This window comes from Protomyctophum parallelum, assembly GCF_964188405.1.
Source record: "Protomyctophum parallelum genome assembly, chromosome: 9".
Lineage (NCBI taxonomy): Eukaryota > Metazoa > Chordata > Actinopteri > Myctophiformes > Myctophidae > Protomyctophum > Protomyctophum parallelum.
Window position 1 is genome coordinate 20,118,943 of NC_139706.1, and position 13,522 is coordinate 20,132,464.

Genomic DNA, 13,522 nt, shown 5'->3' on the forward strand with positions numbered 1-13,522 from the left:
AGCCCTGGCTGCAACCGGTGACCTTGGGTGACAGGCTTGCTCTCTATTCTGATGGACAACCTTTACAAATTGTGCCCTACTGGCAGAGAGCCTGACAGCCAGGCAGCATTTCGAGACAGTCTCTCAGTCTTCCTGTTGTTGCAGCCAAGACTGTGACAATCACAGTCGGTCCTCGCCCGTCCAGATGAGGTGTTTGACTATATGGCGCTGTCGTGCTCCGAGCACCCCCCGGTCATACTCCTTCTGCGTGCTTCACCAAGGCACCGACTGAGGTTCACAATGGGCTTTGGCGCGTCAGCTGATCATGTCAGTCAATACGGCCGTATAATGTGCTGGGACGAGTGCCAGGTGCTGCAACAACCTACAAACGAGCAGCAGCAGCAGCAGTCCTGAGCGGAGGAGAGCCTTTCTTAAAGGTTCACGTCAGCAGCCGACCCTATGGTGGGGTCATCCTTGTACACACTGTCTGGACAGATTGTCTGGATGCGACAGAGTTCCAAAACCGTTTCAGTTTGACTACATTATGAACACATTACTTAAGACCTATGTTAAAATAGCACGCAGTGACTTGTAGATCAATCAATCAATCTTTCTTATTTTTTTCTGAAATTAATTAGAAAGATATTAGAAATATTGTATGTTATATATATTTAAAACATTTAGGAAGGGTCCGTATTTATTTTTTTGTATTTAATCATGATTCACGACCAATAATAATGGGGCTCTCTCAGTCTCAAACCATTGTTTGCCAAAAAATTTACCACAGAGAGATGACTGGTTCCAGCAGAGACAGATCATAATGTGTTTGTCCTCGTGGTGCAGGTGACTGGTTCCAGCAGAGACAGAGAGCATAATGTGTTTGTCCTCGTGGTGCAGGTGACTGGTTCCAGTAGAAACAGAGAGCATAATGTGTTTGTCCTCGTGGTGCAGGTGACTGGTTCCAGTGGAGACAGAGAGCATAATGTGTTTGTCCTCGTGGTGCAGGTGACTGGTTCCAGTAGAAACAGAGAGCATAATGTGTTTGTCCTCGTGGTGCAGGTGACTGGTTCCAGTAGAGACAGAGAGCATAATGTGTTTGTCCTCGTGGTGCAGGTGACTGGTTCCAGTAGAAACAGAGAGCATAATGTGTTTGTCCTCATGGTGCAGGTGACTGGTTCCAGCAGAGACAGAGGGCATAATGTGTTTGTCCTCATGGTGCAGGTGACTGGTTCCAGCAGAGACAGAGAGCATAATGTGTTTGTCCTCGTGGTGCAGGTGACTGGTTCCAGTAGAAACAGAGAGCATAATGTGTTTGTCCTCATGGTGCAGGTGACTGGTTCCAGTGGAGACAGAGAGCATAATGTGTTGTCCTTATGGTGCAGGTGACTGGTTCCAGTAGAAACAGAGCATAATGTGTTTGTCCTCATGGTGCAGGTGACTGGTTCCAGCAGAGACAGAGAGCATAATGTGTTTGTCCTCGTGGTGCAGGTGACTGGTTCCAGTGGAGACAGAGAGCATAATGTGTTTGTCCTCGTGGTGCAGGTGCCTGGTTCCAGTGGAGACAGAGAGCATAATGTGTTTGTCCTCGTGGTGCAGGTGACAGGTTCCAGTGGCGTGTCTCCAATAGAGGTGTTCAGTTTGGTCCATCCTGTCTCTGGGTTGAAGCTGAGCAGAACCAGACGGTACGCTGTCAACCCACTGGGATCCCGCTGGCAACACCACAACATCACTTACAGGTAACTATGACAACAGAAAGATACAGACACAACATCCAACACCACAACATCACTTAGAGGTAACTATGACAACAGAAAGATACAGACACAAACGTCTAACACCACAACATCACTTTCACTAGTCGGAATAAACACGCCATTGGTGAGGTTTAAGGAATTTATTGACAGTGAAGAAATGGAGGGATGAAGGAATGCGGATGTGTAGGTTCCGGGGGGGTCACCGACCCTGGAGTCTTTGGGGAGGAGGTCGAATGGCACTCGTCGTGTGGCGTTCGTCGTAAGGCGTTCGTCTTACGGTGCGCATGGACGATATCCCCCCGCAGGAACCTGATAAGGAGAGGAGAGAGTTTTGTTTTAATCGTTTGATCCACTTTTGGCGAGGTGGATGTAGTAGCTCCTTTGCGGGGAGCGGGGAGAGGAGCTGCTATGGAGGTGAAGGGGTGGGGGTGGGTTGTAGGGCTGTCAGTTCACCTCTATAATCCAATTCGAATTTCATTGCTTCATTATTTGTAATTTTCGAAAATATTCAAATATTTACATTGTTTATTTTAGCTCATATTTAGCCTATAATAATACACAGAATAACAACCCATTTTTTAATGCTTGCGCAAGTTGGTTACATTGTATTATTAGGCTACTGCCTACCATCATTGCGACGCATTATCACGGGCCACGGCCCGGTTAAAAACGAGAATGATACACACCATGAACTGACCATAGACAATATCCCCTTTACAGCTCTCTCTTTAGCCTATTAACCAAATTAAAGTCGCCACAATCGCCAGCCTATACACGTAGGACTGGACAGAAAGAGAGTGCAGAGAGTACAGACAATAATATGCCATACTATTACTAGGCTGTTGCGCTGCGCTCTGATGCCTTCTCCACGGCGCGCACAGATAATTTATAAGAAATGGCACGGCGGCCATCCTTGCAGGCAGTGACAGAATGAGAATCCTGTAGGCTGTAACCTGTTCATTTTGGGGGGCATCAAACAACAGCCTGTTGATGATGAATGATACTATGAAACTTAACAATTAATTAACTAGTACTCACCCAATGACGCCGCCACGGAGGATATACCTTGTTTAACGTAATTCCAAAGTGTTTAGCCTACATTGTTTAAGTCATAGACGCATGCGGTTTTTATGAACTTTGGCTAAAAGCATGTTGTTATTATTATTCCACTACCACCCGCACCGGTAGACTGTCATGGTAGCTGGCTACAACCTGAAACAACTTCCTATTCCTCTTCAAAATAAAAGCTACTTGTAACAATACTTTTATTTCTTAAGTGAACTACAGGATGTAGTAGACGCAGGATGTATAGTGGATAAATCACACAGAAGACAGGAGAAATAAACTCCGCAGGCAGTCAGGGCTTTATTATTTTTAAATCTTGCCAACAGAATGAACAGGGATAATAAATGATAAAAGCTCCATTCGAATGGCAATTTTAGCTTTCGAATATATATATTTTTTAATATTCGAATTTCTTTCATATTATGAAATTCGTTCTGACAGCCCTAGTGGGTTGCGAGAAGACAGGCAGGCAGGCAGGCAGGCAGGCAGGACGGACGGACGGACGGACGGACGGACGGACGGACGGACGGACGGACGGACGGACGGACGGACGGACGGACAGACAGACAGACAGATATAATTAACATTGCTTTCAATGTACAGTAATGTCTCTATTGAATAGTCTATTGATCTACCCATATACAGTACATAGTCTACTGTGTATAGTTTGTCGCTTCTTCAGCCTGACCTGTATTATATCTTTATATTGTAAGTATCTGCTTCTATAGACATAATCATCATAACATTCACCACAACCAACATGTATTTCTGGATTAGATTCGCCTGCAGCGTCGAAATAAGGGAACAGTATTCTTCATTAACACCTTAGAGGGCCCGGGCCTATTTAATCCATTAATAAAATGTGCCCATCGTCTGTCTGTCAGGATCACTAAGTTCCCCAACACACTGAACCAGGACGACACCAGGAAAGCCATCAGCATTGCCTTCACTAAATGGAGTGACGTTTCACCTTTGACCTTCACTGAGCTCACTGGCCCCAACGCTACTGCTGACATCACTATCGGTAAGACTCCCTGACCTGTGACCCTAACCTTGACCTCCTGACACCAACACTAAGCTGACACTTGCGTGTATGTGTGTGTGTATGTGTGTGTGTGTGTGTGTGTGTGTGTGTGTGTGTGTGTGTGTGTGTGTGTGTGTGTGTGTGTGTGTGTGTGTGTGTGTGTGTGTGTGTGTTCGAGTGTGTTCGTGTGTGCGTCAAGGTTATAATAGTTTTGTTTTTTTCATTATAGTTTAGTTTTAGTTAGTTTTGACATCTTTTTTTCTAATTCAGTTAGTTTTAGTTAGTTTTTAGAGCGGGTTTGCTAGTTTTTATTTAGTTTTTATTTTGGTGAAAATGCTTAGTTTTAGTTTAGTTTTAGTTTAGTTGTAGTTTAGTTTTTTTCGTACTTTGGTTTAGAGTTAGCGTGGCTACATGCTGCCGTACGGTGCTGAAAACTGCCGTAAAACTTGTTGGAGAAGTGAGGAAATTAATCAAATTAATTTAAAAGGATTATATCATAAATATCCGAAAGGCATATAAATATTGATAAAAAACTAAAACTAAGGGTATTTTGTCTATAATTTCAGTTAGTTTTGAGGACTCACAATACAGTTTCAGTTTAGTTATCGTTTTTTAATTTATTTTTAGTTTTTATTAGTTTCAGTTAACTGAAATGTTTTTTTAATTCTAGTTTTCGTTTTTTAGTTAGTTTTAGTTAACTATTATAACCTTGGTGTGCGTGTGTGTTTTACAGCATTTGCAACTGCGATAGAAATGGGATTGCTTGAATGCGTTTGCACGACAGATCTACAAGCTAGTCTGAATCAGAATCGGTTTTGTTTTCACATCACAGGTTTACAAGTGTAAATCCGTGGGTGTAAATAGTTTTTTGTGCAAGCTCAATAATGTTGTTGTTTTCAGGAAAGAATGAAAGGGGGGCTACAGTATGTACAGTATATATCTACCGATATATACTGTACATACTGTAGCATCATAAGCAGCAGTTATGTACATGAGGTTAGACATACAGTCGAAAGAGTAGCAGCACAACAGTAGGTAAGAAGTCAGTCTGCGCGAGGCAAAAAACATCAGGTAACATTTCACAGGCGTTAGTCTGTCAAAACTGTCATACTGCGGAGTAGGCTATACATGCCTAAATCATGTGCCGAAATTAGCAGATCTACGTACAAGCTCACAATGGCTACATTTCGCACACGAATCTGGCGTACGACAAAGGCCTTCAATTAGGCTTTATTGACTCCGCTCATTTCAACTGTGTGTGTGTGTGTGTGTGTGTGTGTGTGTGTGTGTGTGTGTGTGTGTGTGTGTGTGTGTGTGTGGTGCGTGCATGCGTGTGTGCGTGGCGTGCGTGTGTGTGTGTGTGCGTGTGCAGGTTTCTATACATTCAACCACACAGACTGCTGGTTCTCTCCGCTCCATCCGTGTTTCGACGGGCTGAATGGAGAGCTGGCCCACGCCTTCCTGCCCCCTAGAGGAGAGATCCACTTTGACAACCACGAGTTCTGGATCCTGGGAAAGTCCCGCTTCAGCTGGAGACAGGGTACCTGTCTGTCTGTCTGTCTGTCTGTCTGCCTGTCTGTCTGATGTGATGTGATGTGTGTGATATCACTGATGTGTGTGATCTCTCCTCCGTATAGGTGTGTGGCTGAACGACCTGGTGCAGGTTGCGGCCCATGAGATCGGCCACGCGTTGGGCCTGTGGCACAGCAGGGACCCTCAGGCGCTGATGCACCCCAACGCCACCTACACGGGCCAGAGGAACATCGCCCAGGACGACGTCTGGGGCATCCAGAGGCTCTACGGTCGGTGTTCTGTGTCCTTCTGCATGGCAAGGCCGTGGGCGAGTCGCAGGCAGCACGAACACGAACGCTCAAATCTCACAACATAGTGAGGCACGTAGTGCAACGGCTGTCGTTCCACACTTTAATTGACCTTAAGCCATAGCCAACGGTTTTCTGAAAAACCGTGTTGCTGTCGTGTCAGAAACCTCCTATCTCCATAGTTAAAATGCATTTACTTTGCTCGTAAATGAATGTCCTACTTGAGCATACTACAACGCCACCCAAAACACAAAAGTATCAAAAATAACAGATCTACAAGCTCAAAACGTGGTTCAAAGCGATGCGCCTTGGGCGTGTAGATCTGCTAGTTTTGCTATTTCTGAATTTGATTCCCGAATACGTACGTAGTTTTAATGGGTGGAGCTATTTCAAGTTTGCTGAGCGGAACCCCAAAACCTGCTGTAGAGGAGACATACGATGGGGGGTTATTGTTTTAGATCTGGAATTCTGGCAACCCTGCTTCAGAGTTAGCAGTCACATCTGGCCTAGCCTCGGTACCCAGGCCATTATTTTCGTTCGCATTTGGCTCAAAAAGAAAAGCCTAGGGGGAAACCCATTGGAAAGTCTGGCATATGTAGTGGGAGTCAATTTATATTTCGCTAACTAATAACAGTGCAGAGGGGCGTCACTCAGAATTTGGTGACGTCAGTGTTCTCCGCTGTTTTCTACGGGCCCGCCCCTCTATACCAGAAATCATACGGGCTGACTGAATCTGGCCTGACTGAATCAAACTACGGTAATTTGACTCAGAGCTAAGGTGAGGCTATTTTTCAGTTCATAAGAACATTTCTGTCATTGTTGCTGTGAGCAATGGTATACTGTAGTGTATGTGAATGTAGTTTGTCAAATAAACACGTCTAATCCATCATTTCTGACATTTAATCCATCATATTTGACAAGGCCAGACTGTGCTTTTGGCATAACCAAGGCTGTCGTGACAACCCAAGGGCATCTTGTCCTGCATTTTCAGTCAGTATTCTTTGGCCTATCATTCTAAAACTCATTGCAAAAAAAATTCTGATGGGCCTATTGGGCTTTCCATGGTTCTTTTTTTGTATTAACAACACTGACTTGTATGCGTCATAATTACAGGATGTAATGTCATATTGACTCTTCCCAGAACACTAGGGGAACATAAGCTGGCCCCCAGATGATTGTCTAGTCCATCTTCTTACGTTCAGTCTGGTACATTCAGTCTGGGACTGGGAGGAAGCTCATGATCACAGGCGCCATTTCATAAATTTAAAAAGAAATAGAGGGTGGCAAAAATATGACCACTTAATTAAGATCAATATCAGACATGCAAAAGTGTCTCGCTGTGTGTGTGTGTGTGTGTGTGTGTGTGTGTGTGTGTGTGTGTGTGTGTGTGTGTGTGTGTGTCTGTGTGCTCGCGTGTGTGCATGCATGCGTGCGTGCGAGTAAATAAATAAAGCACGAGCACACGTGTGTGTGTGTGTGTGTGTGTGTGTGTGTGTGTGTGTGTGTGTGTGTGTGTGTGTGTGCGTGCGTGCGTGTGAGTAAATGAATAAAACGCTTGATACATACAACTGGCAGTCCTACACCCCCCCCGCAGAGATGGGCAAAATACATTGAAAATGTATTTTGATACAAAATACAAATACTGGGTCAAAAAATTTATCTAAATACAAAATACAAAATACATCTTCCATCCCAGCAAAATACAAATTACAAAATACAAAAAAAGTATTTCAAATACATGTATTTCAAATACTGCCCATCTCTGATGGGCAAAATACATTGATAATGTATTTTGATACAAAATACAAATACTGGGTCAAAAAAATTTATCTAAATACAAAATACATCTCATTTCTTCCATCCCAGTGAAATACAAATTACAAAATACAAAAAAGTATTTCAAATACGTATTTCAAATACATGTATTTCAAATACTGCCCATCTCTGCCCCAGGGCTTATACTAAATGGATATATTAAAAACGAAAACATGCAGCTCAACTGTTGAATAAGGAGAGGATGTTACTCTACATGTCTTAAATTGACTAAGGCTAAAATAATGAAGTAAACTGACCCTGTTCACTAAACCATCTCAAAACTTTTTATTTGTATTATAATTCATTATTTTGCCAGTGAATATAATTTTCTATTTTACATGATGTGAAGAGTGTAACTGTAAGGGATTTTTAGATGGGAGTGCGAGTGCTGGACCTGTTTTTTTTTTTTAATCACACCCGTGTGAAGTGTCACTCTTATCATCATACATCATCCATGCATTGTCATTTTTGTGACAATGAATGTGTGGGGTTGTGTAGGACAAAAATAGCCGATATATGACAATTATTCTCCATTCATTGTCAATGGCATTTAGGACACAAATCTACTGAATATAGGAGGGGCTAGTGCTCCTGTTGGAGTAAATTAATTGTTCTATGACTATCAGGACATGAATGTTAACATCTTGCTCAATACTGACTAGATTTGTACTGATTTAGTAAATAATCATCTGTCATTTTTGAGTGGTGCAGCCACTCAACCACGCTATAGACAGCTACAGTATGTGTGTGTGGCTGTGTCCCTGGGTCTGTCCCTGGCTGGGTCCCTGTGTCCCTGGCGGTGTCCCTGTGTCACTGGGTCTGTCCCTGGCTGTGTCACTGGGTCTGTCCCTGGCTGTGTCCCTGTGTCACTGGGTCTGTCCCTGTGTCACTGGGTCTGTCCCTGGCTGTCCCTGTGTCATTGGGTCTGTCCCTGGCTGTCCCTGTGTCATTGGGTCTGTCCCTGGCTGTCCCTGTGTCATTGGGTCTGTCCCTGGCTGTCCCTGTGTCATTGGGTCTGTCCCTGGCTGTGTCCCTGTGTCACTGGGTCTGTCTCTGGCTGTCCCTGTGTCACTGGGTCTGTCCCTGGCTGTGTGACTGGGTCTGTCCCTGGCTGTCCCTGTGTCACTGGGTCTGTCCCTGGCTGTCCCTGTGTCACTGGGTCTGTCCCTGGCTGTCCCTGTGTCACTGGGTCTGTCCCTGGCTGTGTCCCTGTGTCACTGGGTCTGTCCCTGGCTGGGTCCCTGTGTCCCTGGCTGTGTCCTTGTGTCATTGGGTCTGTCCCTGGCTGTGTCCCTGGGTCCCTGGCTGTGTCCGAGCACGAACATAGCGTTATAGCATTTGTTCACCACCAAGTGTCACTGTTGCACAGCCTAACACACAGACACACAGGCCGGGGAGGAGGGCTAGTACAGTACAGTGTAGTATATACTGTCCCCCATGACCCCCCCCCCCCATCCAAAGTGGGTTTAGTACCGATAAACGCTTAAAAGATTTGCGCCGCGGCTTTGCCCGCGGCACAGCGTTGGCCCCCCACACTGTCACCTTTTTCACCTTGGGCCTGTTTGCATGCCTGATATATACTGTAATAATATATTTTTGAAATAGCTAAGCCAATCGACAAGCTCTCAACACATCACGCATCGAAAAAAATAAAAAGTATTTATTTTAAAATTGCGCCTGCCCAAAACAGGGAGACAGTTTTAAAGTGATTAATGAATGTATGGTTGCAGAAAGAAAAGAAGCATCTATAAGTGTCAATCTAAAATCAGATTAATCTACAAAAAACCATTCAATTTTAGGTAAAATGCCATCCCCTGGAACCACCAATGACGCCTGAAGGCTCATACATAGTCTGTATTTTCGGTGGTGGGGTGACCACCGGACTACAACATGACGTCACGAGCCGCGGTGAAGAGCAAACCACCGCCACCGCTCCAGCCCTTCTCTCTGTTTTTACTCACCACCGCTCAACGTTATTTCATCTCTGGTGGTCAGCTCACCACCGGAGCGGTGGTCACCTCACCACCGAAAATCCAGACTATGAATAGGCCTTTATTTTGCTGATAGAAATATTACATTATTTACATTCTTTATGAGGAAGAGATATCTGATGGAGAGTAAATAATATGGGCGTGTTCGGAAATAGCGCACTGGGTGCACTGTGCAATGTAAACTAATAGGTGAGTGCGCTCCGGTGCGGTATTTCCGAACGCGCCCTATGAGTGACTTAAATGTAACTTGATGTTTGTTGTCTACTACTTCTATTGGCGGGGGGTGCCTTTGGGCTAGATTAATTTGATTGAATACAGTAGTCTACTAGTCTTCTATCCTTTTAAGATGTTAATTAGAATAATTACATTCAGCTGCTGTCCTTGTCGTTACAGAACGACTAGTATAAATCAGGGGTCCTTGAGGGAGGTTAAAAGTGCATGGTCACAAGCTACATTTGTTACTGTGGCTATCTAAAAATTTAAATATATAGCAGATGTACAAGCTCATAATGTGCCACGCTGCGAGCTTCTACATCTGCTATTTTTGAACATTTTTGAAAAATCTTGAAAGTGATTCATTAGATTTATTTCTTTTAACAGAAATTAAAACATTTTCTTACGGAGAAATATATAATAATTACCTGTGTGTGTGTGTGTGTGTGTGTGTGTGTGTGTGTGTGTGTGTGTGTGTGTGTGTCGTCCAGGCTGTCTGGATAAGAAGCGGGTGTGTGAGCCGTGGGCTCGGCTGGGATTCTGTGAACGCAGAAAGAGTTTCATGAAGAAGAACTGTCCTCAACGATGTGACCTCTGTTACGGTTAGAATACTAGTATTACTACCACTACTACCACTACTACTAGTATGATTACTACTACTACCACTACTACCACTACTGTCTGTCTGTCTGTCTGCCTGCTGCATGGATGTGATGCAGGGGATGCATATTGTTTGTCTGCTGTGTGAAATCTCTTGTGGGACGTTGCTATGGGGACACTGACGCCGGCTGTGCATGTCCATCTAATTCCATTTCTTATTGGACTAGCCATCCAACAAATCTGGGCTCTTTATTTATGCCAGTGTTTGTATAGAACCACTTCTATCAAAAGCAAGTGTGACAGGTTTTGCAGTTTTCCCCTGTTGATACTGTGCATTCTAAGCTCTGAGATCTTCTCCTCTATATGAAGAATCTTGGTGTGACTTTTGATAGCACCTTCATATTTGAAGCTACCGGTAGTCAAAAACAGCTTTGTCCAGCTAAGACTTTCAACCAAGATTATGACCTATCAAATCCCTGAGAGACCTCATTTGCCCTCATTTCCCCAAGGCCTGATTACTGTAAACGCTCTGCATGTGTGGCCATTGTCCAGTCGTCGCTCGGGCGACTGCAGCTCCTTCAGAATGCAGCTGCTCGCTTCCTCACTGGTAAAAAACAAATGTGAGCGCATCACTCAAGTCTTGGCCTCGTTCCACTGGCTCCTTGTCCTATTATTTCACAATCGTTTTTCAAGCTCTAAATGGGCTGGCTCCTCTGAACTCCTACTGTCACACTTAGAGCTCTGAAGTTGCTGCTGGATGTGAATGGAACTATAGGCTAAAAGAATCACACTTGTGTGAAGTGAGGGGGGGCGTGCTGTCTCACACTGAGCACTACATCCAGCCATCGGTTGTTGTTGAGCAGCTCAGTTCACACAGGTGTGATTCTTCTTTTAAAAGGTTGGAGTTGTTTTGAAGGCTGGGACACACAATACAAGCCAGATGTGGGTGAAATGTTCCATCTGTCTGTGGTATGACACTTATCTCCTGTCTTGTGACAATGTGCACTTCCATGTCAGAACCCCTGGACGCGGTGGCCACGCCGAGCCCTCCTCCGGACAACGTGAAGGTGAAGCTGGTCCCTCGGGGGAAGGTGGTGGGCTTCCGCTGTGGAACCAAGAACCCTCGCGTCCCGCCCAAAGTCAGGTCAGGACCCACTGAGCAATGCTGTTCAGTAGGACAGTGGTTCTCAAAGCTTTTTAAAACAAATGTATTTGGCCGTGTATCGACCCCCTCTGAAATATGTTAAAAGTTTTTCAAACAATGTAAATTATTTTAGAAAATAGCTGGGGGCCTCACTTCGAGAACCCAAGCATTGGACAGTGGACCACTATAACTCTGAGAGTGTACAAATGGAACCAAATGGACCTGTAAAGGTTGGTTCCTAACTATAGATAATTTATCTGGGGACCCCCTGGCACCCCCGGACCCCGGTTTGAGAACCAATGTAGGAGACATGAATTTGCAACCATGAATGGGTTGATTGTTATTATGATGTTTATGTTTTGCTTATGTTGGTTGTTTATATATATTTGGTCAATGCACTATCACTGGTACGTGGATAATTGGGTCACGGGCGCTTTGTTTGCTTTATTCGTTTTGCTTTATTGTTTTGATCGCTGTGATTATCTTCCTAATAAAACTCAAACCGCATTGTTTAGATCCAGCAAATCTTCATTTTGTTAAAGGTATATTCAGTGATTTCACCCAAAAAACCTTAGGTTTCGTTTTTGGCTGTGGGACCCAGCCTTTCGTCCAATCAGGATAGAGAGTCAAAAACGAAACCTAAGGTTTGTTGACCCCCAGGGGTTAACTGGGGACAGGGAGGAACTCCTTATATGGCCAGCACACTCTATAGTAGGGAGGATTATCACAACAAAACAAAAAAAGAAGTGATATTTGAATTAAGTGAAATCACTGAATATACCTTTAAGTGGAGTGTGTCAGACAATAGACATAGCTCACCTCATCGCCTATCAAGTTATTTATTAGCATACATAGCCGATCTACAAACTCACATGCATCTGTGATGCATAATTTTCCTTTTTTTGTTGCTATTGCTTGTTTGAGAAGTATATAAGAATTAAGTGGTTAACATTGTAACAGTGGTTACATGCGTGCATGTGTGTGTGTGTGTGTGTGTGTGTGTGTGTGTGTGTGTGTGTGTGTGTGTGTGTGTGTGTGTGTGTGTGTGTGTGCGTGCGTGCGTGCGTGCGTGCAGTTGGTATAAAGATGGAGAGAGGTTGCTGGTTTCAGTCCCGGGTCACATAATACTGAAGGACAGAGACTTGCGCGTCCTCGCCAACCACTTCAACGAGGGCGTGTACACCTGCCGCGTCCATCGCCGCGGAAACCTCGTCTCGGCCAACTCCTGGGCCATCCGGCTGAAACCGGATCCGCACGACACACAAAACAGCTGAAACCGGATCCACACACGCACGACAGCTGAAGCCGGCCACACTGATGACCATGTGTGCGTACAACAGTTGTGTATAATAGCCTTACTATAGCTAGAGCATTTCAGCTGGAATTAGGCTGGATTCACACATGCCTTTCCTTCAGCCAACGCATTTGAAACGCAAGCCGAGACTTCAGACGCAGCCATTTCTCATTGATTGATTGATTGATTGATTGATTGATTGATTGATTGATTGATTGATTGATTGATTGATTGATTGATTGATTGATTGATTGATTGATTGATTGATTGATTGATTGAAATTGTATTCACAGTATGTAGAATGGGTACATTTCAAACGAAAGCACAAGTCAATACAAGAACTGCTACGAGGATGAAACCAGGAAAAGCATTAAGACTTGTTTACATCAGGGACCTCCATTTTCAAATCATCATACAGTTAAAGAAAGTAAAAAAGGGAAAAACATGTACAGTATGGGGGGGGTTTACAGGGGTCAGTTTCGAATTGCAGCTGTCCATAGGTGCTTTTTGAGAGCAGTTTTGAAGGAGTCTAGGGATTCACTTTTCTTACTGGCTGTTGGTAGGGCGTTTCACATTTTAGTGGCATAGGAGCGAAATTAATTTCATGATGTCTGGTGATTTTCCAGGCAATGCCAACAGAGTGCTTGTTTTCCAGTATGTAGTTTATTTGACTATAGCGTTGGACTGTTGGCTCACTAAAAGAAAACTACAAGTGAAATGGCTTCCGAGTGCAGAACACACACTTGAAGTCAACCTATTGGTTGGCGGGTCGTCCATGTTGAACCCGACGCTTTCACACACATCAGACTTAACACAATTCAGC

General features: G+C 44.2%; 1 protein-coding gene across 1 annotated transcript in view; it reads left to right on the forward strand.

Annotated features, from left to right (window-relative positions):
- Nucleotides 1-12,880, forward strand: part of mmp23bb (matrix metallopeptidase 23bb) — a 15,172-nt gene extending 2,292 nt beyond the window's left edge. The window contains exons 2-8 of the mRNA XM_083772949.1: nucleotides 1,576-1,715; nucleotides 3,683-3,822; nucleotides 5,195-5,362; nucleotides 5,460-5,624; nucleotides 10,153-10,263; nucleotides 11,279-11,405; nucleotides 12,481-12,880. Of these exons, the coding sequence (XP_083629075.1) occupies nucleotides 1,576-1,715; nucleotides 3,683-3,822; nucleotides 5,195-5,362; nucleotides 5,460-5,624; nucleotides 10,153-10,263; nucleotides 11,279-11,405; nucleotides 12,481-12,679 (1,050 nt within the window). The 3' untranslated portion in view covers nucleotides 12,680-12,880. The remainder of the gene's footprint in view (nucleotides 1-1,575; nucleotides 1,716-3,682; nucleotides 3,823-5,194; nucleotides 5,363-5,459; nucleotides 5,625-10,152; nucleotides 10,264-11,278; nucleotides 11,406-12,480) is intronic.
- The last annotated feature ends 642 nt before the right edge of the window (nucleotides 12,881-13,522 follow it).